This window comes from Trachymyrmex cornetzi, unplaced genomic scaffold (genome assembly GCF_001594075.2).
Source record: "Trachymyrmex cornetzi isolate Tcor2-1 unplaced genomic scaffold, Tcor1.1 scaffold223, whole genome shotgun sequence".
In the NCBI taxonomy this organism is placed as follows: domain Eukaryota; kingdom Metazoa; phylum Arthropoda; class Insecta; order Hymenoptera; family Formicidae; genus Trachymyrmex; species Trachymyrmex cornetzi.
The window spans coordinates 3,312,851-3,339,490 of record NW_017296881.1 but is presented as its reverse complement, the minus strand read 5'-3'; the positions used below and the strand labels follow the sequence as shown (position 1 = coordinate 3,339,490).

At 38.1% G+C, this 26,640-nt stretch overlaps 1 protein-coding gene across 2 annotated transcripts in view; it reads left to right on the top strand.

Annotated features, from left to right (window-relative positions):
* Window positions 1-26,640, top strand: part of LOC108760442 (acid sphingomyelinase-like phosphodiesterase 3a) — a 45,404-nt gene that overhangs the window by 6,334 nt on the left and 12,430 nt on the right. The window contains exons 1-6 of one of the 2 annotated variants that reach the window (XM_018506427.1): window positions 17,172-17,247; window positions 18,859-18,932; window positions 20,624-20,695; window positions 21,824-21,992; window positions 23,904-24,109; window positions 25,103-25,299. In XM_018506427.1, the coding sequence (XP_018361929.1) occupies window positions 18,875-18,932; window positions 20,624-20,695; window positions 21,824-21,992; window positions 23,904-24,109; window positions 25,103-25,299 (702 nt within the window). In that variant the 5' untranslated portion in view covers window positions 17,172-17,247; window positions 18,859-18,874. Of the gene's footprint in view, window positions 1-17,171; window positions 17,248-18,858; window positions 18,933-20,623; window positions 20,696-21,823; window positions 21,993-23,903; window positions 24,110-25,102; window positions 25,300-26,640 lie in introns of those variants that run through there. The other variant, XM_018506426.1, reaches the window with a different exon arrangement.

Here is a 26,640-nt window from a genome sequence, read left to right as displayed (position 1 = left end):
TATATATATATATATATATATATATATGTTGTATGTATGTATGTATGCTTATATAAAATACTGCTACAAGTATATAAACTCAGAAGAGAAGAGTGCAGCTCGAATTCAACACTCGCTTTTTGAGGAAGGATCGACTATGCTATAGTGTTTCACAGGCATCGCTTTTGTCATCATCAAGGGACTCATGTGGTGGCAGGTTGACGTGCCTGCAGGTTCTGTGGAACTGCTATACAAATGGATTAAAAGAATTTTGCGAGATTCCATTCTATAAAACTGATAACCTAACGCACAAAAGATACAGAAATTATTAAAAAGAATAGTTAGAGTTTTATTTTATTCTTTTTATTTTCAACATACTATCCTAGTTTATAAGTAATTAGATAAATGTATGATCTAATTTCTATGGAATGAAAGCGTACTACACTTAATAAACGTCCATTGTCAAGTTTCGTGAAATAAATTTACTATAACATATTTTCATCTTTGTGAAGATTATATAATCTCGTTAGAGATTAAAGTGTTAATAAAAAAATGAAGGAGATTTAAAATTAATTAAATTGACTTAAAATTAAAAATTTAATTTCTTTGGAATCGAAATCCATTTTTACAGGCGTTACTATTGCCAATTTAGATTTCTATACTGCAGTATCATCGTATTGTGTCTTCAGTAAGTCTTTTACGAACGATACTTATTACTTGCGAACGCAACGTTCTCACGGTAATCCGTTTGCGCTTGTCAGAGCAACAGACGTCGCTTTTGTTTCTAGAGAGACATTTAGAGATTATTTCATCTCGTGCAGCAAAGTAGCGTCGAGAACTGAAGAATATTTTTCGAATTATTATATTATTCTGCATTATATCAGCATCCACATCGACGAAGATTTTCAAGATGGAAACCCGATTTTTGTGATTAATTTGAGTTTCAGATTAACGATGGATACACGACACTTTCAATCTCGTTAATATTTGATGCAGAAATAGCAAGAAAGAAAGAAAGAGCGAGAGAGAGAGAGAGAGAGAGAGAGAGAGAGAGAGAGAGGGAGGGAGGGAGGGAAGGAGAGACAGACAACGCGATGAGAAAGCTGCGCGCGATGATAGATGGAATGCGACGTAAATCTTATTTGCCTCTATCTACGTCCATACCATAGCACCTCGCTGCCAATATTGTCCGTTTTCGTATGCAACTTTTAACAGTCGAGATGTGTCGCTGTCATGCAAGTTTTCGTTTCTCCCGTATGCGTTCTCACGTATATCGATGCAACGCTGCACAAATCCGCGGAGAAGCGACGCGTACGGACTTATAAGTGATAAGCGTAACTCGTCGGAGTACCTGAAAATATCGGAATAGTCGAATACGCATTCACATACACGTATACCACCCACACAGTCTAGTCGTTTTCAGCGCCACACGATATTTCGCTACACTAAGGGGAAGCCGTCAAATGTCGTCTTCTTTTCATAAAGCTCAATACGATGCCGGGACGCGTCGCGACCTTTGACGTTAATACTGGATAATAAAGTTTTTTTTTTCTTTTTTTTTTTACTTGCACTCTTCGTTAGAGAGTTCGCGGAAAATCTTGCATTTTTAATTCTTTGTAACTTGAGACTGGTAGCGCTACGACATTTTAGTTAATGAAAAATCGACCGCAACTTGATTAAAGACTCTACTATTTAAATTAAGGTCAGCGTTTCAGAACTTTCTGTGTAGAATATTGATGGGACAAACGCTTTGATGCATAACCGTTTAAGGAATATTGATTGATAGCGCACTATCTTCGTAAAATTGAAATGTTATTGTTATCGCAAATGTTTATCAATAAACTACGGGAATATACCATAAATATACATTTTTATGAAAAATCGATAATGAATTAAGATTACCTTTAATATTCATTTTATCATTTATAAACAGGAAATCATTTCTGCATTTTCGCAAATTTAATTTAGGTAATATTCAATTATTATTTTAATTAATAATTTATCTTTCAATAACTCTCCAAATAAATTTGAAATATATCATAAAAATTGATCATTTAGATTCGAAAGAGAACAAATAAACAGAATTCATCTTTCGAATCTCTTCGATGCGTTTTCCTAAAACTGGTACAACGTTGATTTGTTTTGGTAACAGAAATTGTTTCCTTTCGAATTGCAGTACCACGGCAGTCAAATCCATCTGTTGTACATAAAGAAGTGACTTACAATCAATTATTTATTGCAGAGTAAAATTGCATCGCTTGGTTCGATATCGAAAGAAATAAGAGATTGTGGATTTTGCTTTTTGTTCCTTGAAACTCTGAATCGTTTTTGCAATCTTGAGCTGGTCAAGGGGCCGGCCATATCCGCCGGCAGCCGAGAGCAGCTCGCGAGGGATAACCGACGTTATGCCGGTCACACGGAAAGCGTTAAGAGCTATCATCTCGGGAGACTCGTTTCGTGTGTCGTAAATCACGGCGAAAAGTCTCGTCGACTATTTGACGCGTTTTATAACACCTTAAAAGTGACCATTAATTATCGTCGGCGCACACATGGTTGAATGCGTTTCGCGAAAGCGCGCGTACATATATGGATATGACTGTGTGCGTGTGCGCACGCACGCACATGTATGCCGCGCGTATGTCGATGTGTGCCTGTTCACATAAATCTCGAGCATACAGCTGTCGCTATGCCGGCCACGTTCGCGGAATAAATTCGCTGAGGGAAAGAATCGCGCGGCGCTAGCCGCGTACTACGTGTTCGAGTTTGAAAGTGACGCCGCCGCGGCCGCCCGCCGGTCGTTCGATCAAGGGCGCCGAGAGAACTCTGGACCTCTCGCAGTCTCTCCCAATCTCCCCCAGCTCATTACGGTATAATATCATTGTCGATGATAATAATAATTGATCTCTAATTGGGTTCGTATTCCGAGCTTGTCTTCTTTTCACCCCCTTCCCGGGGGGTGTTTGCATTATACTTTATAAATTCTGTTCCGCAAGCGTAAATAATTCAATGTGAATTCTCTCTCCCCCGCTTAAACCGATTACCAATATAATAACCGCCGGATGTATAAAAACAGAGGACTTCGCCGCGCTGCTGTGTTAATAACAATCGCCAAATGAAACGCATCAAAGAGAAATTCGCGCGGCGGATCGCAGAACAAATGCACGATTCGTTCCGAAGTGGCGCGCAGAACCGCAGCCGCAAAAGTGTTAATGGTGCGCGGCCCGTGGTATTTCTGCACCCATGAATATGCATCGCTGAATATATATCGAACAATAGTGCATTACGACCGAGGAGGCACTGCAAAGTGAGTCCCGGAGGGTCGTGTGGATAAGAGAAAGAAGAAGTGAGGCCAGGGCTTGGAAATAAATCTTCCGCGGCCCTCAAATTAAGACGACCGGCGCGCGAGAGAGCGAGGGAGGACATTTACTCCTTAATGCGTCGACATGATTCCGCGAATGCTAATGCGTTTTTTCTCTCTCTCTCCCTCTCTCTCTCTTTTTCCATGGGCCAATGTATGATAACGATCCGCGATAATGATCGCCCAGCACAGTGCACGCGCCTTCTTCTACGCCAGTTTTTTCCATCCCGCTTGACGCGCGCGCGGACCGAGCTTATTGCACCGTCACTAATCGATTCATATCAACATTCCGTAGATTTTACGCACCATTTTCCACACGACCGCGCAATTTCCTACGGTATAAGGAGCTCTGAAAGAGAGGGAGAGCTTACCGATATTGCCGTTTATTATATTTAAATAGCCATTTTCTTGCTCGCGCGATAAACTTTACCGTCGAGATGGGCGATTACCGCGACAACGAGCGCGATAATGAACCGTGTCGCGTTCAATCTCTTTCGAAAACTGCAGCTCGATATTTTCTTTTTTTTTACACGCGGGAAAATCTTCCGATATCCCCTGTATGTAATTGAGGAGATATTTTATTCAAGAACTCTCTCGGCAAAAATGAAAACCATAGAAATACCCTGCGAAAATGTACGCGGTCGGGCAAACGTCTGTTTTACACTCGTCGAAAAATTCATGCACCTACTGACATTTGTCACCTGTGCGCGCGCGACGCGATAACGGGCATAACGAGATTCTGGTGCCAGTCGACAAAGCTGGCGTTGATCAAATTATTTCCTATTATCCGTGCCGCGCAGCGCTAGTTACCGTAATATCTAAAACAGCTGGAAACACTGGCGGCGCGCCCGACAACCGCTAAACAGCACGATCAGCAATACTTCCTCGATATTTCGATGTTAAAATGTGTCGCGTGAAATTTTCGGCCGAGCTACGTTCGCAGGGTAACCGGCTTATACCGCTTAATGAAACGCAACGTTTTTTTTTTTTTTTCGCGCTTACGAGGCGACTGCGATGTTTGACGCGTGCGACCCCCGTTGGCCGACCTTAATATGCATCGACCGCTCGGAACTTCGCACAGTATCAATCACGTTTTATTGGCCCCGGCGCACTGTCTATACATTTTTTTACGACACGCCAACATAGGTATATCCGCGATATAAATACGTGCTCCTGTATGACGCGCTCCATTCCCAATTCATCGGCAGTAACAATGGAACGTAAAATCCGCTCGAATGAATCTCCTTTATTCTATCGAGATAGAGGTAATGGTATACCGCAGAGTTTATACCATAGTTCTTTAATTTAATCCGATCGAATACTTCGGCAGCCGATAAAAAAAAAAATTACCGAGCATTCGTTATATGCTTTTTGCGCGAGGAGTCTGGTCTAAAGTCTAACTCGATAACGCAAGAGTTTGTACAACATCTGAATGATATATGAGGAATTTCTGCTAACTAGCTCTTAGAGTTTTCACTTAGCGTTCTCTCTCAAAATAAGGAGAGCGAATTTAAATGGACGTACGAAATAAAGTATGTTTTTCTATATGTTTTTTATGTCATCGGTTAAAATTCTCTTTAAACATTCTTCGTCAGAAATCGTTTTTTTCGCGTAGATAACAAGATTCCTCTTTCAGGAAAGAGTCGTCGTCGTCGTCGTCTGTGCGGAATTGGCGGTATTTTCGTGGCGGAAGAACACCGAGGGTGAAAGGGGTTAACGAACGAGTGTGTCAGGATTTCAAGCCCGGAAATTCTTTTGTCCTGCTACCCCGATTATTCATTCGATTCCTTCAACACTATCTCGCCGTAAAACGGCCGTGCGCACGAAACGCTCTAATCATAACGATTGTTTCATGGCGTGTACCAATTTACGCGCTGACTTTCTTCTCCGGCTTGTCGTGGATTTATTGCGGGTTTGCCAACCCCCTGTTATCGATACCATAGATTATCCGCACGCATAGGCACCTCTTTTGTTCTTGGCACTTCTTGATTTTAAGGAAGGATTTCCCTCTACTCTCTGTTTTCAACTTCTTTCAACGAGCGCGCGAAATGATTCAATCAACTTGCTGAATTTAAAGAATAATTATAATAATTACAAGAAATCGGAACTACTAATATCGATTTAAATAATAATTATAATAATTATAATAATTACTAGAAATTAGAATTACTAATTATACAAATCGTATCTGCGAACTAAAACACGAAAAATGGATTAAAAGATCGAATATAGATGACAAACGGAACAGAATATATTCCAAGACATTCAAAATTGATTCCTAATTTTCGAGAATAATCCAATTTTGTGGAGTGAATTTCCATTCAGTCAGTTTTAATTCGTTTATTTTTCGTCTGTTGTACATTATTCACATACATCGCTTTTTTCCCGTCATTCGAAATGAATGCAATTATTGTGCACGATGTGCGTTATTCGATTTCCAATTCATCGGATTGTTCGCCTTTTATAATTCAACATTTGTTGTATATTTTATAAATGTTTTATAAAAAATAGAAAGGCAAAGTGCCTAGTTGATTACTTTCTGACACGAATTGTTCATCGCGTTTAGTTAAAAATTAAAATATTTCCTTCATTATCTTCTACTTACCGAAATAAATATGCGATTATTATAATTATGATAATATATATTACAAAAAGTATTTCTATCGAAATACCATTTGCACAGTTGGCAATTTTACATTTCTTACTCCTCGTAAATATTTTTTTATTTCTTATTTACTTTAAATGTAACTCATAACTTTTATTTATAATTTTTCGATACTTCAAACTCAAGTTTTTATCAAAGCTTAACATTTTCAGATGTGCACCTCTCGTAAAAATGTATCTAGACGTTTAAAATATTTCTTACTCAGCTGTCTGAATGAAAACTGTGAAATTTAGTAATTTCCCCGGAGAGATTCTTGTGTATCGAGAATTTCCGCGAAAGTGCTAAAGACACGCGAAGAGTTTTGTGAAAGAAATGACGCGTAAATCGGGGGATTCTTGCGAGATCGTAAGGACGGTTGCGCCACCTTCTCAGGAATGCGGCGCAATTTAACTTAATTAAAGCACCACCGGAGGATCCGGAACGAACACGCGTACATACATTCGTTCGTTCTCTCAGCTTGACGCCGATCGATATCGAGGAATTTTCTGCGGTGCTGCTACTCGGTTTCGCACGCGGCGAGGATGCACGACATGCAGCGAGAGTGGCGCAGTTTCTTGTCACGCGCGCGTTTCGTGCTTTCGCGTACCACATTTCCGGTCCCCCCCCGTCGAACGTATTTCCCGACACGGCCGCTTAGAGACCGCATTTACCTGCAAAACGTTTCAGGAGCGCATCTCACATCGCGCCGCATCGCATCTCACCGCAGTGGACCTATATACGCGGTAATTGCGCCCAGGATATTTCGTACCGTCGCTCAGGGCTAACTAAAACTTCTCAACGACTTCCGTTCGGCAAGCTCGCCGCCGTGCCGGTACAGGTAGCGGCTGGATTTTTCCAAAAGGTTTACAAAAACACTCCGTTTTCCTTCACTTACTCTTTCCAGGGGGTATAATTGCATTTAATTCAGCGTGCGTCAAAAGATTTTATGAAGGAAGCTGAATATCGTCTTTCTTGTTAATATCGTTCAGGCAATGCTGACTCTAGTACGTTCTATCGTCTCATAAAAATATTTGATTTTTACTTTGCCTCCTATAACAACAGGTACAAAAAAAACTGCTGTAATTGAGGGTAAGTTATAAAACGTAAAACACACGAAGTGACATGATGGAAATCAATTTCTTATAAATCTTTCAATTCTATTGAATGTTTTATATGTGAACTCATTTAGACCCCATTAAGAGCTTAACAAGATTTATGAATCTGATTAAAATTAATGATCCGTGAACTAGATGTAGCGTCGTTGATGTGCAGTACAAGTTATTGTACTTTTTAATCGCAAACGGAAAAAAAGGATAAAAACGTAATTTTTATCCTACTTAAGGTGACAAAAATTTATTACTATGGATATTTTTTAAACATTTCTTTTAGTCATAAATTTCTAATTGTGAATCTGATTGTGGAAATGCAGGACAGTACACTGTTTTTTTGAGTTTTTTAAAGTAACGCTGAAAAGATTTACAAACAAGTTTCTAAAAAAAGTATTAGAAAACCTTTCAATATTGATGCATCTTAATTTATACTTTAATTATAATATATATATAATTTTGAATATATATCCAAAGTAAAAAATATCCAAGAAAAATGTATAACGTATATGATGGTACATCATCTTTGCAATTTCTAAGATTTGCATAAAGTAAATATAAAACTCATTATTTGTAAAACAATATAAAAAGGATGAACAAACAGTTAAAGTGATAAAATTAAGTAATAGTAAATAATTTATTCTCTAATTATTTAGTTTTCAATTAAGTATAATAAAATCAAGTAATAGTAAATAATTTATTTTCTAGTATATACAACATTTCTAGTAATATATATCAATATTAGATTGTTTTATAATGGATGTTTCTTTTTGAGAGGATTATTTGGAAGTCTTTCCAGCGTTACTTCGGTAAACTCAAAGAAACAGTGTATTTTGTCTATCCACAACCGTAGATCCGGTAACGCTAAACGCGTTATGTACACACACTCGTGATTGGCGACACGCCAACGTAACGAGCACGTATTCCATGTAAAAAAAAAACGTGCTTGCTCTTGATGTAAGAATTCGGCGGAAGAATGTATAAACAGCGAGGGCGGGTGAACGAGATCGCTGATTAAAAGGGGTTGCGAGCCGGCACAACGTAGGGTTGGCCCCGGAAGATAGTGGCCCGGGCGAACGTTATTACGACTCGGTACGATTTCTTGTAAGGGCGGAAAATGAGCGAGAACTTTAGCCTATTAAGCGCAGAGAGTACAACTCGCCGCCAGTAAAGACTACACGCGATCGTTCATTTGCATTTTCTTTCCACTGTCAAGCGGCATCAATTTATTCTGTTCGCCTCGATTTTGACTGCGCCGTTGATACAAAATATTTCGGAATATCAATTTAAGCTTCAGTGACAGATCCATATTGACCGATTTAGAGTCAATATCTGTTTAATGAAGATTGAGACGAAATTGGAATTTTTCCATATAAAAATTCTGTTGAAAATAAATTCATTCAGTTGCATAAAGAAGAAGTTCCATTATTTATATATGCTTTATAAATTTTAGACTGTCGTATTTATTCCAATTCTTTATTTAATAATAAGAGGATATTGAAGAGAGTTTTTATTATTGAAGAATTCACTGGGTAAAATAAAGACTTTCCAATGAAGGACCTGCTGAAAATTCGTAAAATTTATAAAAAATACATTTTTCAATACAGAAATTGATAGATCTACATTTTTTATAAGGATTTTATCAAAATAAAACCTTTCTAAAATATATTAATGAAGTATAACAAAATATTGAATATTCACTTTTAAAAAAACATTAATCTAAAATTGTTTCATACTAAGTTTTTCAATTATGGCTTTTATGTGGACTTTGAAACGTTCAATTATTCAAAGAAATTTGTTTAAACTTTAACCATTCGTTTCAGAACCTGCTAAGAACGACAGAAGAACGATGTAATAAGGAAAAATAATTTCATTGCACTCCCGCGGGTCGAATAATAATGAATAGCGAGCGATCAAAGAAAAACGCGCGAGGGAATCAGACAACCTGGCACAAAAGATACGAGTTAGGTGAGAAAGAGCGAGATGGGACCGATACTCTCGCGAGTATCCATTACGAGTCGAGGGCTCCTCGGTTCGCGAGGGGGTGGTAGGAAAATAAACGAGAGTTCCAGCTCGTTAGCCGTCGAACGGCTCCGTGCTAATAAATGCAACACGCGATGTTCTATTTGCATCTACCTCCGCAACGACGCGGTCGAATCGGACCTTCGCGTGCACTTTGAGAAAAGTTTTCACCCGACGAGCGGGCTGCTGAAGCTGCGAATTAGCCGCGATTGGACCCCGGTCGCGCGTTAAGCGCGACCGAGATGCGCGACGTGACGTGCGCATGCATGTTAAACAACCGTATCTCTCACGAGCTGTGTTATCGAAAAACATAAAGCTCGGCCGCACACGCGCGCGCTCGACGAGCGAGCGAGCGAGCGAGCGAGCGAGTGAACGAGCACTCCCTCTCGACAAATTGAAGAATTCAAAGCCGAATTAAATGGGGTGGAACTATACATTTTCAAAGAGGCGCGCCACGGTGCACGCGAATTAAATATGCGAGCAAATATTTTGCAAAAGTCATAGAATAAAGAGACGCAGACGTCTCTCTTTCTCTCTGCAATTGAAAAAGATATGAATATGTATGCGTTTAAAAGGGGCGTCCCCAGCACTCTCAAACGGCGACGTATTACGTATCTGAAAAATGCAGTCCGAAAGGCTAGTTAAACTAAAAACTCGCGTTTTAAAGCCTGCGCGGAGTTCTCGAGATGGGAGAATATATGGTATACGGGAAGCAAGAGAGAAACGAAGAGAAAACGATACATCGTCCACGATATATGCAACGTACGCTGATTTAATTTCGGCGCATCACGCACGAGTGGCAGCTGACGTTCGCTGTCACTTGGTCGGAAACTGCTATCGTTTCGAGCTTATCGAGCAGTATGCTCGTACAAATAAGGCCGTTCGTGTGCTATCTCCCTCTTTCTCTCTTCTTCTCTCTCTCCCTCCCTCCCTCTGCTGCACAGCCAATTTAATAATAAATAATGTGGTTGCAGCTAAATTCAACTAAAGTGACACAATAAATTTTTTAAAATTTAGAAACAGTCTAGATATGTGTTTATTTAGATATTTTGTCGTTTACTTTAAACTATTTTTTTTAATTCTTATTTTTGTCCAGTTTTTTTAACATTTGAAATGAAGAGTTATATTTTATCTCACTGTTGTGAGATGAAATAAAATTGGCTAGTTTATACATAATTTAATTGTCGTCGCGCTTGCTATAATAAACCACGAAATAAATTATCACTAGTCGTGACAATTAGAATCATTGTTTTAAGTAATATTTTTTATGAACAAATGAATATTTCTAAGTTTGCAAGAATTCTTTCCATCAGATCGATATAGTATATCGACAACGCTACTCTATTTCTAACTAAAAACCCAAGTTTTTGCCCTTGCGGCGTTAACGGTGTTTTTTCTATTAAAAATTTGTGGTGAATAAAGTTAAGAGTTTGAAACTAGTTAAAGAGCAATTGCGAAACACCTTTCTAAATAAGAAAATAAACTATTCGAGCTAATTCTAATTAATTAGAAAAGCTGTTTTGATTAATAAAAATAATTAGAAGCTGACATAATATATTCTTTTCGAGTTAACAAATACGGTGAAAGATTGCGTACTATTTTATAATAGAAGAAAAGGCATCGCGTATATATTTTACTACGAACCTCGTGATTTTGTAGAAGCTGTCCCAGCGTTCTTGAGCACGTACAGGCGTTCTTCCAAGGTATATCCAATTTCGCAGGGCGAATTTACGCACCGTCCTTTGCGAATTCCCTACTCTTTTTACCACAACGAATCTCTCTCGCCGAGAGTCTGTCCGCTGCTACCTTTTAAACACTATCCCCAAAGGTCAATTACCGATAAACTCGGGGCGGGAAGCACATAAGCTCGCGGTATATAAAGAAGGACGATGCGGGATGGAGAAGGAAGAGGGTTAAAGTACCGCTCGTAAACGCGCGATGAGAAAGATACAGCCCATGCGGTATTCTCGACGTAAAGCCGAGAGCGCGTACGTGGCTGCGGGTTTAAGAAGTTGTCACGTGAGCACCCCGGATAGGCGAAGCCCCGGGGCGCCCCGGGGTGCCCCGTAACGCCGAACAACCGCCGAGAGCTCGGAGAGAGGTCCGTTGATTTCCCCGAGATTTATAGTGCCGAGGCAGTTTCGGGCGCGTATCTGACATCGCGCCGTCGCTTCTCTCGTGACGCGTCGCGCTTAAAGAGAGCCACGACTCTCGCAAACACGCGAGCTTGTCGTAAACGTCGCGTTGTGTGGAAATTTTTGACACGCTCAGTCACGCCGAGTACACAGCGTGTAACGGCGCACAGTTTGCATATCGAGCTTAATGCAAACAGATAAAATGTAATATCGCATACAATGACATCGATGTAGCGGGGATTGTTTGTCGAAGATTAATGACTGATAAGAGATTAACGTTTCATCAGTAAATGGTCAATCTTCCCGATTAGCATGGCTGAAAATATCTCTATCAGGCTGTGTTACACAAATGCATCTACAATTGACTAAATAAATCCATAATGCGGTATAAAGTCTTTCGTGTGAATTCTCTAAATCCAAATCAGTGGGTAATCACTGATTACCCAGCGGTATACTTGGCACTGGATAATCAGTGAAATTCAACTAAAAAAGAATGGAAGTTTGAGCATTATCCAGATAGCGCACAGAGAGTTGAAAAAGAATCCAAAAAGAATTCAGTCGTGTGTCATCAATTCTGAGTTTATTTTCAGATGCAAAAAGAATTCTTTTCAGAACTTTTCAGAAAAAGAATTCTTTTCGCATCTGAAAATGAATTCAGAATTGATGACATACGACTGAATTCTTTTTCAACTCTCTGTGCTATCTGGATGTATAAAATATCAATACTTGCACGTCAGTTCCAATACCATATACATTGAATTAAGTTATGCACTAAAAGAAAGTTACCCAACTAGAAATTGGTCCGATGTATCATAAGGATATGACCGGGTAATCTTAAGACTATCCTGAATAGATTCTTATCATTATAATCAGGTAATCATAGTACAACAGCAAGTAAAGTTAAACGAAATAATTTAATCGGATTTTTATACATGCCTATCGGAAAATATTAATTACAAACGCAGATATTCATAGGGTTACGTAAACAGGTACTGTTCGGGACATGTAGTATATTGAGTCCATTTCTGTTTGGAACAGGACTACATGTCCTGATCAGTATTTGCTTACATAACCCTACGAATGTCTGCGTTTGTAATTAATATTTTTCGATAAGACATGCATGAGTCCTTATCAAGACCCGAGTAAATTATTTCATTTAACTTTACTTACTGCTGTGCTACAGTTAACCCGTGTAATAATAATGTCTTAATCAGGATAGACCTTACAAGGCATGCCTTTAGATTATCCGGTTAGAAACTTACTATGTGTACCGAGCCCATTTCTAGAACAAAACTTATCAGGACCCTATTTTAATTTCTAATCATGTAACTTTTTAGTGTATAAATTAATTTTATTATTAATTACCTCTAAATTAGGGTTATTCCACGTTTCGTTAATTTTTTTAGTTATATTTCACTGTAAATTCATTGATTACCAGTGGCATACTTGGGACCGACGTCAGTGATTGTCCACTGGTTCAGATTTAGAGAGAGGCTTCGTATTTTCGAATTTTCGTTTTTTTTTTTTATAAAATTTCTTTTACCTCGAATAAAATATTTGTTCCATATCCTTAATGCCAGTGAAAATATTATACACCCCGGGACAGAGGGTGATACACTCCTCGTCGCATCGCGCGGGCTCGCACGACGGGGACGTTGTAAGCGGACGGCCGTGATAAGCGCCGTAATTTATAACCGGTCGCGGATATTTCCGTGGGTGGCTCTTAAACGGCGACCAACGAGCGCAATCTGCGCGCGAATACGCGTGTGTTAACGGTGACGCGATGAAAAACGTATTACGCCGTGCGATAACGTGCCGCGAGCCGCGTTCTGTAATGACATTTCCGGGACAATTTTGATTTGCATTAACGAGGCGAATGGGCGCGATTTACGTCGCAATCGTGTACCCAGTCCGATTAACGCGCAACGTGAATCGCGCCTCGGGCGAAATCGAGCGAGGTAACATCGTGGAGGAGGCGGAAAAACGATATCGGTTAATGCACAAATTCATCACTGCGAGGACAAGAATGTTGCGTCGAAGGGTAATTTCCCTTTTGCGACAAAACAATATGTAATAATACGTACAAACGCAATACAAATGTAATAAAACACGCATTATATAGAAATAATAATTATATGTTAACAATAAATCAATTTTCGATTTTAAAGTAATTTGCGCGCGCTATATATTGTATACGTTGCATGATTACGCGTGTGTCATTTTGTGTACCCGTTTAAAAAGGGATCGTGTGCCCCGGCTGATACAAATCGGTGCAATTTAGCCTCTTTCAATTCAGAGGTTGTTACCAACAATAAGTTCACCGTAATTTGGTTCCGAGCACACGGACGGCTAACAAATTTCGTAAGAAACTCTTTCGAGACGGCAAATATTGAGATATGCCTTTCCGCATGCAATGCTCTTCGGTAAGACAGTAAATATTGAGACGTGCCATTTCGTATGCAACGCGATGATGCAATTTGGTATCCTGATTACAAGTTCGCTTGTCGTTGGAAGTTGGATTCTTGTTATTTGGTAAATATTTATAAATAATGTTCGAGAAAATCTACATCGGAGCGTTACAGCGCTGGCGCAGGATGATATTAGGTTTGACTTGAAAGCTAACACAGAGAAAACGTAGAAAAGACGTGCCTCTCTCTCTCTCTTATGTTTACTGTATCTGGAAGCAATGATCACGTATAGAGCAAGCTAAAAGCAAACAATTGTGGAAGGTGTTGCTAAAAGGAAACAGGCGTATTGGCGTAGTGTGAATGCTCGGACAAAATAAAACAAAATCCAAAAGCGGCTGTGCGCGATTTATTTTGAAACATGATAAAATTGGATCTTGAATTCTACAGAAGGGAACCAATCAACAATCGAAAAATTGCTGGTTGGCTTCCTTCTGTAGAATATAATCCGATTGAGGCACAGCTTCGAAAAACCAATCAATACACTTATTGTATTCGCGTATATCTCCTTTCGAACAGACATTCTATCCTAATATTTCTTTGTACACAATAATGGGTAGCGTTAGCACGAATTTCGCGTCGGCTTTACCTTCCCTCGTGATAAATGACGCTATAAATTAACGGAAAGCTTTAATCGATAATTTACTAAAAGTTTCATTTGCTTTTACCGTAAACGATCCTAATTCTTGACGGATGTCCATGAATCGTCTTTACGTAGCGATTGTAGGATTAAATAAATTGTGTCTCTGAAAAAATGTACGGTAAAAAGGAAACGTCTTCTCATTTTACGCCACTATCTATAGATACAATTTCAAGCTGGGATCTAGGAGGGCCTAATCGAAAATGCGCCACTGGCCTCGGCAGATATCGCGAAGGAATGGCAACTACGTGCTTCCACTTTATCACGATCCCCTGCTGATTCCCTACTGATTGCCGATGGTTGCGATAGAAAGATTACATATATGGCAAAGTGGAGAAACGTTCGATAAAGGCGATTCGATCGAGAAAACGGATTTCCGTAACGCCTGCACGATAGACAGTTCGTTAGTCACCGACCTAAGAGCGCCGATAATTACTCCACCATCCGTGTATCACGAGGTCACTCGGATGACGCGGTATCGAGGTCAACTGAGCGTTTTCCAACACAGAGGATCCTCGGGATCCGAAGGACGGAATACATCGCTGTAATATAGACGAGACACGTCGAGTAATGGCGCGGTAGGGGGTTTATGGTCAGACAACATCCTCAGCCACCCTATTCGATGATGCCAGTGATGTTATCTACCTGACAACGCGCTACTATAACCAGATATAATCTGAGTTTATCGAAGCGCGAGGTCTGCGATTTAGTGTGCCTATGTTGCCAGAGTAAGAAAATACAGGACAAACAGTGCGAGTAGTATAGTTCCTCTGGAAAGTGTTGTAATATATATATATATATACTCTCTCTCTATGTTTGGATTTCGTTGAAAACAATTTACACAAGAATTTACACAGGAAGTACTTTTTCTGTAAACTTTGAGATTTATTTTCGCAACTTCTTGATCATGTGTACAGAGATATGTGCAATTTTTTGAAATTGTCGAGAGCGGCCGTGCTGTTCTTAAGTATGAATAATGCATTACAGAAATTATCGAATCTTGAGGGAAGTCTTTGTGAGTGAATTAAATTATCCGTAGCTCACCGTCGTACGTATTGTCATGGCATGAGATCTTTGAGAAATATTGGAAAAATACACACGTATGTGAAATATATATATTAAACACATATGAATCCAAATATGTTGACACATATTTGGAAATTATAAATAAAATCTGATCCTAAAATCTAAAACGGATAATAGATTGTCTAAAGTAGATATTCGGACTTGAGTCAAGTTATACAAGTTTACCCTGCATTTCTCGAACGAAACTTCCTTTGTCGAGTTATCGAATGGAATAAATCTTTCTCGTAAAGTCTCTCGACTCATAATAATAAAAATTAAAACCCTAACCGTTTTTACGGATCATAATATATGCATTGACGAGCTATTTATCCAAAACACGCGCTCGGGCGCGACATAATAGCATTTATGCACTCGTTATTTCCACTCGTGGAAGTAGCTATCGCGTTAACACATTACGCGGAATTCTTATGGCGGCTCGACATAGCCATTTGTGCGATGTGACATGCGATTACAAGTAATTACACCTCGCGCGTGTCATGAATATTTACGAGCGCAGTTTTTAAAGTTTCGTGTTTAGTTTAGTGTGCCGCGCCAGCTATAATACATATCGAGAAAAATGATTTCTCGTTTACGAGCTTGATGTTGAATGAGTTTTCAAATATGGTGCACGTGATACAAAAAGTATATTACAGCCAAAATGATGTCTCAATTAATAAAAATTGTTTATATCCGTTTGCACCAACGTAGATTAACTTTAATTTTTGATTAGCTTATTCTTTATCTTTTTCTACTTTTTGGAACTAGAAAAAGATGGAGAACAAATTGAATCGAGATTAAAGTTCATTTACGTTGGTGAAAACAAGCATTAAAAATAGATGCGTATTATTCTCAATCATATTTAAAAATAACGAATGTTTTACATCGACTTTACATCTCATTTCTTTTTACTCTGCTGAAAATACTCATAAAATTGACTCTACTTCTATCGAGACGATCGTCTTCCATTGAGATGACACATGTCCTCGATTCTTAAATTAAGAAATAGTATTATTTATTCGAGAAAGCAAAATGATTAATGCATGCATGAAATTGTAACAGCTATTTTAGTTGTGAAATAAATGATGAAGTCTTATTAAATTAATCTCTGCTGATTTTAATTTGAAGCTTTTTCGGTAAAACTTTTAGAGTCGAAAAACGTTGAGACAGTATCACAGACCACTTATATTTTAATCTATTCTAATTAGAGACGGGAAATAGACCATGTCATAGACATCTGGGCGCTTAATTTTATCGTCATTTGCAAGAATTGTCGCGAAGAGACGCGATCCTCCTGAGCGAGTTAATCAATTCCGTCGGGGGGGAACACAATCGATCCCACGGGTAACAACTAGAATCATCAGCGCAATTACTTCTGCGCAATTACGTTCCTCCTAATGCCCGCGATATCGTATCGACGTTTTGACACTCCGTGTCCCTGCAAATTATTCATGCCACGACGCAGTGGTTAGTGTCGCAGATATGGCAGACGGGACCACCGCACCGCGCACATCGACACGTTGCGCCGCACCGACCATTATTTTGCATTAAGTCGTTAGCGCCCGGGCGCACCACTGCCGCACACGCGCGCGCACGCGGTCCGAAACAAGAAAATCGCGTGTCCCATCGTAAACTTCCGCCCACGGGTGTACAAAGAGCCGTCCATGATAGACCGATTGCCCGTAATGGTTCGCTTCGTCCTCGTAATTCTGCTTGTCGTTCCTGTCGTGCGCTAGTCGCAAATTGAAATTCACGGTGGCCGCCGGGCCAAATGTGCCCGCCCTCCACTCATCCGCTTTTCAGCGCTCCCAGGCCCGCAGCAATACGTTAAGCAAGGTAAGCGTGAATGGGCGCAGCCAAAATATCTACAGCGATTCTATTAAATAACGAGATGGAATACTCAGTATGTAAAATCTGGCGTTAAAAATATTACGAAAAATTTCACGATTGCGAATTTGTAAATAAAAACATTTTTATTCCGCCGCGCGGAATAAAGTCTCTGATGAAATATATATGAAAATAATAACGTTACGGCGAAAGGGATGAGAGAGTATTAATGCAATTTGTGAGAAGGAGCTGCACGTGCACGGAAAGAGACGAAAATATTAATGCAATTTACGAAAAGGAGCTGCACGTGCACGGAATAATGGTTTTACTAAAGAGTATCTAAAATCTTTTAACTACAAGTTTAAAAATAATTTTGTTAGACCATCAAAATAATTAACGTAGAACGTTCAAACTTATTGCTATAGAAACGTTAAAGTTTGCATTTTCAAATCATGCTCGAAATTCGGAAAATTATTTTAATGGTCCGACAAAATGATTTTCACATCTGCGTTTCTATAGCTAAATTTTTAGATAAAACTCGAGTAAAACCGTTCTTTCCGCGTATAATCGTATGAATTAATTCACGTAATCCTGATGTCAGAGATATTACATTGTTGCGAGTAATAGAAACCGTAATGGTCGTAATGAGTGTTCAGCCATATGGGAAATATTCATGCAAGATGCTTGAGTAACGTGTCGCTTTACTGTTCGCGAGGCAATTGTCGTCGAATTAAATCCGAAATTAGCGCTTGTTTATCACTTGCCGCAGTGTCATTTATCTTGAATATTTACGTTTCGCTGGGAACGAACACGACGCGCACTGCATTAATTATACGCAGCGGTTCGTCACATATTTTTCCTACAATAATGAATTTCATACATATCCGAACGTAAACGGAATTTGATTTCGAGTTCGATTCTGTCAATTTTGCGAGAGTCCCGAGCATCGTACGCGGTATATAACAGCTTGATAGTTTGATTTGTAACAAGAGAAGCATGCGGGAGTAGCCTGTTTTTTTGTGCAAAACGTCAAAAGCCAACAAATTTGTTGATATTGGCCCGCAACTCTCTTTGCGACGTCAAATATATAGATCAACAAATCTTTTTCTATTGGTCGAATCTAAAAGTGTACCGCACATGATTGAAATTATTGAGCGCTAGAGTAAATAAAGCTCCGAATGGCATTTCCGCGATTGCGAATTTTCGCGGGACGTGGAATTGATTTTCCCCATCCCTATATATATCTTGGAAATAAAAGTTGGAGAAAAATCCGGATCAGATCCAAATTCGGTGCGTTCACGGATGAGGGGGCGTGCAAAATTATCCGTGGCCGTACTATCCGACATTAATGGCCGTTCTTTTTTTTTTATATGTATATATATATATATATATATATATATATATATAATGATCATCTTTTATGACTCCAAGAATATCCCATTTGTCGGAAATACTCTATCTCGTGGTTTGTCGGAGTTCTTAGCTGCAATCTCGCGAGCGAGCCAAGTGGACTCGTGGCGCGCAATCGCGCAAACAAAGCCGTCCCGCCGTGCCGTTATCACCGATACCGATCGTCGACATTCGGTTTCTGTGGCGCTCAAACGCGGTCTGTAATTACAGGTGCGATTCCGGAAAGATGATACGCGACTACCTGATACTGCTCTCATGGCTCTGCGCGGTGCAAGGGAAGATAGGTAAGTACTGCATGTTCCGCAACTCCGTATTGGCGAATTCCGCCGGAATAAACGTATAGTACTTCGTTTACCGTAAAACACGCACGTTATACTTCCTTATGTACTGGTAAATGCAATTTTTAATCTTGTATGAAAAGAAATTATCTACCGGTTATATGGTTCATCCGATTGCCTTCAGGCGCAATCTGACGTTTATGCGCCGCCAGAATATCCACCTCGCGGCGTAGCTTTCTCAAAAGAAAAACTCCACGGTATACGTAATAGGCAGGAAGTAACGGCAGATTCAGAGCGATAGTGCTTCAAGTAGAATCTCAATATGAGAGTGTACTTTAAATACTTTAAATCCGTAGTCGCATACTCGATTTTTGTTAATGCAACTGTACGTACACCATGTAGTTGAATCTCTCTATTCTATTTTATTTTGCATAAAAGATATAGAAATAAGGCAGTCAGAAAGTAAATGATTTATGAAATATTTTATATTTTGACTCTGACATATTTTGATGTGAAATATTAAGTATCTTGTAAAATATTTTCAATTATCTTATTTTAATATTTTTATACACAGATTAAATGTTTCTAAGAAAAGCTATTACACGTTATATGATTGCAATAACGAAAAAACTTCTTCTGAAAGAATATATATATAAAAAGACAGCACTTATTGAACTATTTAAATTTCTTTTATTCTTTTATTCCGTAATTTTTTCCATCTTCAAAAGAACAGGAGATATTAAGTTACTTTGATCCATCCTGTATAATCTCTCTTTTACGCATAATAATAAGATTTCAAATATTTTTATATTGATAATTTTTGTAAAAATAGTTTTTATTATTTTTTATAGACAATTAAAAATTGCGTTTGTTAGTGCATAAAAAAAGAAGCATAAAATTCCATTTAAAATTGAAATTGCAATATTGCACACAGTGACATTTATACGATATAACACTAATAAATACAAGATATATAAAGTTACAACACAAGAAGTAAAGCTTATAATATTTGTGCAATGTTGCGCTGTAACGTTTTTCTTATCTGCATTTTATCTATTGTATTTACTGTTTTTCCCTCTCCAAGATATAATCAGCTAAATTTCGTGAAACTTTGTACCCATGTGGTTTACTGACGAAAAAGCAAAATTTCCATTTGCTAAACGAATTTCGCTATATGCAGCATTTTCTCGTGTAGATACGCAAATATGATCTCTATGTTTATTTGTGACAATGGAAGCGCAGCAATAGTGTGAGATGTATTTTTCCATATCTACAGCAACGAAAATTGGACTCACCGATATGATACTGGTTTTAATCCCTGGGATATTTCGACAAGGTTATACGTACTGGTAGCCAAATTTTACGGGAGGGAAGCAAAAACCTGTTTATTTAAAAGAACATAAAAATGACAAGCTTTTTGAAGGTATAAATTAAGCCTCTTAATAAACAGTAACACATATTCGAAATTTTTCCCTATTTTGCACTGACAAATAGATTATTTTTATTCCGTGCCATTCGTTATTACTTTTTCGAAATATACGATTTGACTGAAGCCAGAAAGTGTTCGACCGTGTTAAGCGCCAAAATACATATCGATTTGATATTGAAATTTTTGTAACTGTTTGTGGCGCTTTTTACGTTCTCGCATCTCATAGTCTCCATTAATTCTGGTCAGAATAAAATTTTCTATTTTGCAGGATATTTCTGGCATATCACCGATATTCATTACGACCCAAAATATGCTGTGCAAGGAAATGCACCTAATACCAGTAAGTTAATACGCGTGGTTTGTAATTTTTACAATTTTGTAAAGCGAACAAGTCAACTGAGAATAACTTTATTGAGATATAGATTAGAAGGTTTTTAGAATTTTTTTTTGATTATGTTACATGATTTTCAAGAGAAATGATTTGCATGTACTTGCTAATTCTCGCTCAATACGGCCAGAGTTGCGCGCCGCGCCGCGCCATACCGGGGGGTTGATCACGTGTAATTGTTAGAGAGCTTTTTCTTTTATCTCTCATCCGGTTTTTCATATCTCATACGATCACTTACGTGAATCTCATCCCATCAAATTTCATCGTTTCGCCTCGGTTAGGTTACGTGACCACGATTTCGCGAAATTCGCGTGAAAATTTTCACTTTTTATTATTTTGCTCTTAGAGAAAATATACGTGATCGACCCTCCCGTTGCGAAATCCGAACCTTGGTGTTCTCACCTAGTATCGGTGTTTGCCAGATGCCTCGAGGTATAAACTTTCCCAAGCGTTTCATAAAAATTTCCCTCAAACTTATTAGTATTTCGTGAAAATTTCCACAAAACTTCATAATTTCTGGAACTTTTTTTATTGGACAGCAGGTTCTTTTTTTTTTTTTTTTTTTTTTAAAGAAGAAATTTGCATGGGTTTTTTTCCAATTATTTTTTCAGCATGCGACGAACTGGCTCGCAGCCGAGCTTTAACGAATACACGCCTTCGAATCGTCATACATTTCATTTTCCAACGATCGCATGAGCGAATTATTATCATTCCTCTAATAGAACGCTAGATTGTTATTTACTGGTCTACACGCGCGCGCGGGTATTTACCGATCATTCTAGAACTTAGCGTGCTCGGCTGGCACACGAGACCCGCACGAAATAGCAGCGGCTTGAATTACCCCACCCTCTCGTTTATTCGACTCACCGTCTTAGGCCTCGTGTCGTACGGACGTTAAGCGAGATACAAATAAGTCGTGAGCGCGAATAAACGTGATCCTGGCCGTTCTCTGTCACGCGGTGTGCATTTTTTATTTCACCAGTTCCCACGATCAACACTGCTTTTTCCTCTTGCAACCCTTCCATTTGTCGCTTCTCGATAGTCTCTCATGCGCGGACTCCATTTACCGTCGTGTTTCAGAGTGCTGGAACATGAGAAACATCGTCGATGGCGGACGTATGAGGCTCGACAGAAAACTGGCGGGCAAGTTTGGCGACTACAGCTGCGACTCGCCCTGGGCTCTGATCGAATCGGCGGCACGGGCGATGAGATCGAAGCATGGCGATATCGAGTTTGTCCTGTGGACGGGGTATGTCGAACTATCGTATAATTGTCGGTTAATGTGGTTCAATACGTATTTCAGTACACGAATCATTGTATATAGTGACATCCAAATGGACTCTCGCATGGACGGTAATCTGTTCTTTTTTTATTCTTTTTCGCGAATATGATATAATTGGTGTCCATTATGATTGAGATACGATATATTGATGTAATAGGGGCTATTTATTAACCAATAATTCGTATTAATATCTTTCTGCTTCAAGTTCCATATTGAAATATTATACAAGGATATTTTATTGTTATTATTATTATTGTTGTTGTTTTTAAGAGCTCTTTTTCAATTGATTATTTTCGGGTAATATTATTATTATGGTTTCCATTGCAAATCATTATCGTTGTTGTCATTATTACTAATTTATGTTACGTATCTGAAATTTATGAAAATATTCAGGGCTTTTATAATAGTCAAACGATATACGACCTGCTATCGTTAATAACGATTGTTGTTGTTAAATGAATCATTAACGTATTGTAATTTATTCATGAGATCTCATTTATCATCAATGAAATTATAAACAAGATCCAGTTTGGGGAACGGCAAGTTGTTAATTCAGTTAATAATGCGATTATTATGTGTTGAATATATTACCGTTAAATAAATTTACTTTACGAACGATTTACTAGTTGGAGGTGCACGACTTCCAATTAATTACCGGAAGCGACGAGTACCGTTGACCAGTACACAAATATTACATACGACCGATGACTTTCTCCACTTATGTAATATCGTCTCTTCATTGCAATTATTATTACAAGAAATACAGATATAAATGAGTACAAGCAGTAAATATTAAAATATTAATATAATATGAAACTTCTATTTTCGAAAAGTTTCAAAATATCATGAATTTCAAATTCGCCACACATTAATGTTAATACATTTCGATATATTGAACTCGCGCGCTTCGATTTCGGACTAAATTCCGTTCGTATTAATCTTGTATACGTAATCACTATATTTAGAGATAACCGTCAATTGCCTGAGTTTTCTGTTTTCAATTAGTAAATGATATAATATTTCGTAGCAAAGATACAATTTGTAAAATTTTTTTTTAAGGAAAACAGTATAAAATTTTTTGTTTTGTTACTAATACTATATTTATAGTATTAATATAATAATATAAATTAAAATAGTAATATAAATCAGGAAAATGAACAAGTATAGATATTATAAATAATTAAATGTGTGTAGTATAAATAAGCGACATATTAAGAACAAGAATATTTCGTACTTGAGTCATGTTTCAGTTAAAATATAAAGAAGTAATTTAACAATAAATACTCAAAAAAATCTTAACCCAACAAAATTCATATCCAATGTTAAAATAATTAGATCCTCAGAAAAATTATAAAAGTCAACAAAAATCATACGAATGATTGAATGAGAAATAATATAAATAATTTAATATGGTCCATTTCTAAAAATATGATTCATTTCTAGAAAAATATTCCGTATAAATATATTATAAACTTTTATATTTATAAATTTCCTCCTAGTTTAATTTCAGAACATGTCATTTATATTTCTGTCACGTTACTTTTCTCCCATTTTCGTCATCCGTCGGTGTTTAATCAGTTACCGTTGATGTAATAATTATCAGCGTCTCGCTTGGGTGACAATTCGCACGTCTGATTTCGTCGTTGAGGTCGTACCGCATTGCGCTTCATCTCGCGTGTCGACGCGACGCGACGGGGCGCGACACGACGTGGGGCGCGACGCGTCGCGACGCGGCACAACGAGACGCGTCCTTATCCGGCGACATTTCCTCTTCCTCGCTGTATTTATCGGCGATAATCACCGGCGCTCGCGTTGTAATCCCCGAGTGCGAGCGTTCTATGTAACTAGGACTAACGAGGCTGTAACTACTTGTTGCAGTGACGCGCTGACGCGCAATGCCGGCATGAACGCCGAGCTGCGTCTGCAATGTTTGCGGAATTTGACCGAACTGTTGCACCGCACGTTTAAAGGACAATTCGTGTTCCCCGCACTCGGCCACGAAGACATAGGCCTGAATTATACGCAGCTCGCTTCCGTCTGGCAAAATTGGCTACCACCGGAAGCGGTGGATACCTTTGTAAAGGGTAAGTTAGCAAATGCTGTTACGCGCTCCTCAAATCGTGAACGATACGATATAAATAATTAAACGGATTGAAGTAGCGATGGAAAATGTTAATTATTGAAATACATAATGGTTCGAATAATAAATTAATTAGAAATATGTTAAGAAGGAATACGAACCATGTTAATTATTGAATTATAATTACGCTTTTATTACATATTAACTCTTAAACGCCACATTATTATGACATATTTAATTACTTGTAACTTTTATAAAAATGAACATCGCTTGTTTATTACAATAATGACATATAATTAAAAAATTGTCATTTTGGAATTACTTACAGAAAAATAACGAAAACAAAAGGACAGAATATACACTTTAAATACTTTTATTATTTTAAAATCAGCTATTACTCTAAACTTACACTTTAAAATTAATTACAAAATTTTACTGATTTACAACATTCAAACTCATTTTCTAGAAACTTTGTTTTTTTTTTTTAAATTGTGTCATTATTGTAGCAAATGAATGATATTGTAAAATTTGTTTCAATCAAAGTGCCAGACATTAGGGAACAACGGTATCAAACAAATCTTTATTAATAAAAAACAAAGTTATAAGCGATAGAAAAAAAGCATTGGAAAAAAAAAACACTGGATATATTCATATCGAAAAAGTATTTAATAGTTAATGACGACGTATATCCTACAATCGGTTAGCCCTTTAGCTAATCTTTGTAATATGTATGCGTATCGATAATATCATACATTTATCATATTGTGCCGTAATGTATTAAAATTCAAAAAGAGGCATCTTACGGTCCCGAGAGATGCATAAATGATCAGCAAACGGGGTTCGCACCGCTCTTTGATTCGAAACGCGCGCAACGGGTCGATGCAACATTTATGGATGCCCTCTCCCTCTGAAAATGTTACGGCACAAAGTAAGCTTATTGGCGGGCATAAATTCACCCCGGCTTTACCGCCACGGCACTATTCAAAATTTGTTGCAGCCGGATACTATACGATCGAGCAGCGCTCGAAAAAATATCGGATCGTCTTCCTTAATACGAATTTGTGGCTGAACCCAGTCGACAGCCGTATGCTGCATCGCTCTGGAAGCAGTACGGTCGATAACACGCAGGATCCCTTCGGCCAATGGTCCTGGTTCCAGTCGGTCCTCGAGAATGCGCGGAAGAAGAAGGAGACGGTAGGTTGTTACTTTACGATATACGATATTATTTGGTCTTCTGAGCTATTATACTGCCGTCGGGCACGCATTACTTTCTTTTCCGTTGTATCGCGCTCTCTTTCGTCGCCAGTATATACGACGATAATAAATAATTCGCGGCATCGCCGTATCGATAAACAATTTTATGGATTTTATGGATTTTTACCGAATAAAGAAGTACTGCGAAAATGATAAAGGCACGGCTGACGGTTTGATATAGAGAGAGAGAGAGCTAGATGGAGGGCGGGGATTTAAAGTCGAGGATGCGAGTGAGAATTCAGGAGATACGGCACTAATTCAACTCGGATCGATTCCTATTTGGACAGTCTGTCAGGATAATGGAATTTTCATCTTTTAATGTAAGTGTCGCGTTATATCGATATTATTTTCAGTAATATCGATTTTCGGCACCATTGAACCCTTCAGCATACGTGGGAACTAAATTAAGCGGAAATATTCTATGAGACTATCTTCGTGTGTAACTCGATTTGAAACGAATATTGGACGCCGGCGATAAAGGACGCGTTGAAATTTTTCGTGTCCGTTGAGCCGTGCGCATATATATTTGCGTACATGCATGTATCCGTCCCGTTCAGAGTGTACGTGAAAAGATAATGTAGGACAAAAGAATTTTTACATGCTATCAGTTTTCTCGGATCGATGAAAACGACAGGTATCTCAGAGCGAATGTCGAGTCGTTCGCTATTATGACACGGGTATGTAAATTAAGCTCTTTATCGATCAGCTTTATAAACCTGTGGACGCGAATTTTAACACGAAACTTGATTGAATAAATGGGCGTTTAATCGTTGAAAATATGCTGTAATTTGGTACCAGATACATGTACTCTAGTCTATAAAATTACACATTTTGAAACGCGCGCGTATTCGTGCACTTCTAGATATTCATGTATCAAGAGTCGTTGTCAAAATTACATTTGACATTTTGGCTTTTGTAAATATCAATACGTACTTGAAAGATAAAATATAATATTAAAAAATATTGTTTAATGGATTAGTTTTTCTGTACAATATTGAATTAATTGTTGAAAATAAAATTTTTAACTTTTAACTATAGCAATTATGAACGAAAAAACATTAACACAGTTTGTATTTCATCCCAAATATCAATGTTGTGAAATCGTACAATTTGTGTTACGTTACTTCTGTGTAAGTACATTTATAGATTCTTATTAAACATCGCAGCGTTTTGTTACTGTTTAACTAATGATTACATGATTAAGGATTTTTGTACTGAAGAGGACCCGAACCGGTGGTCGAAACGTTTACGTTAATTTTATATAATTTTTAAATAAATTGT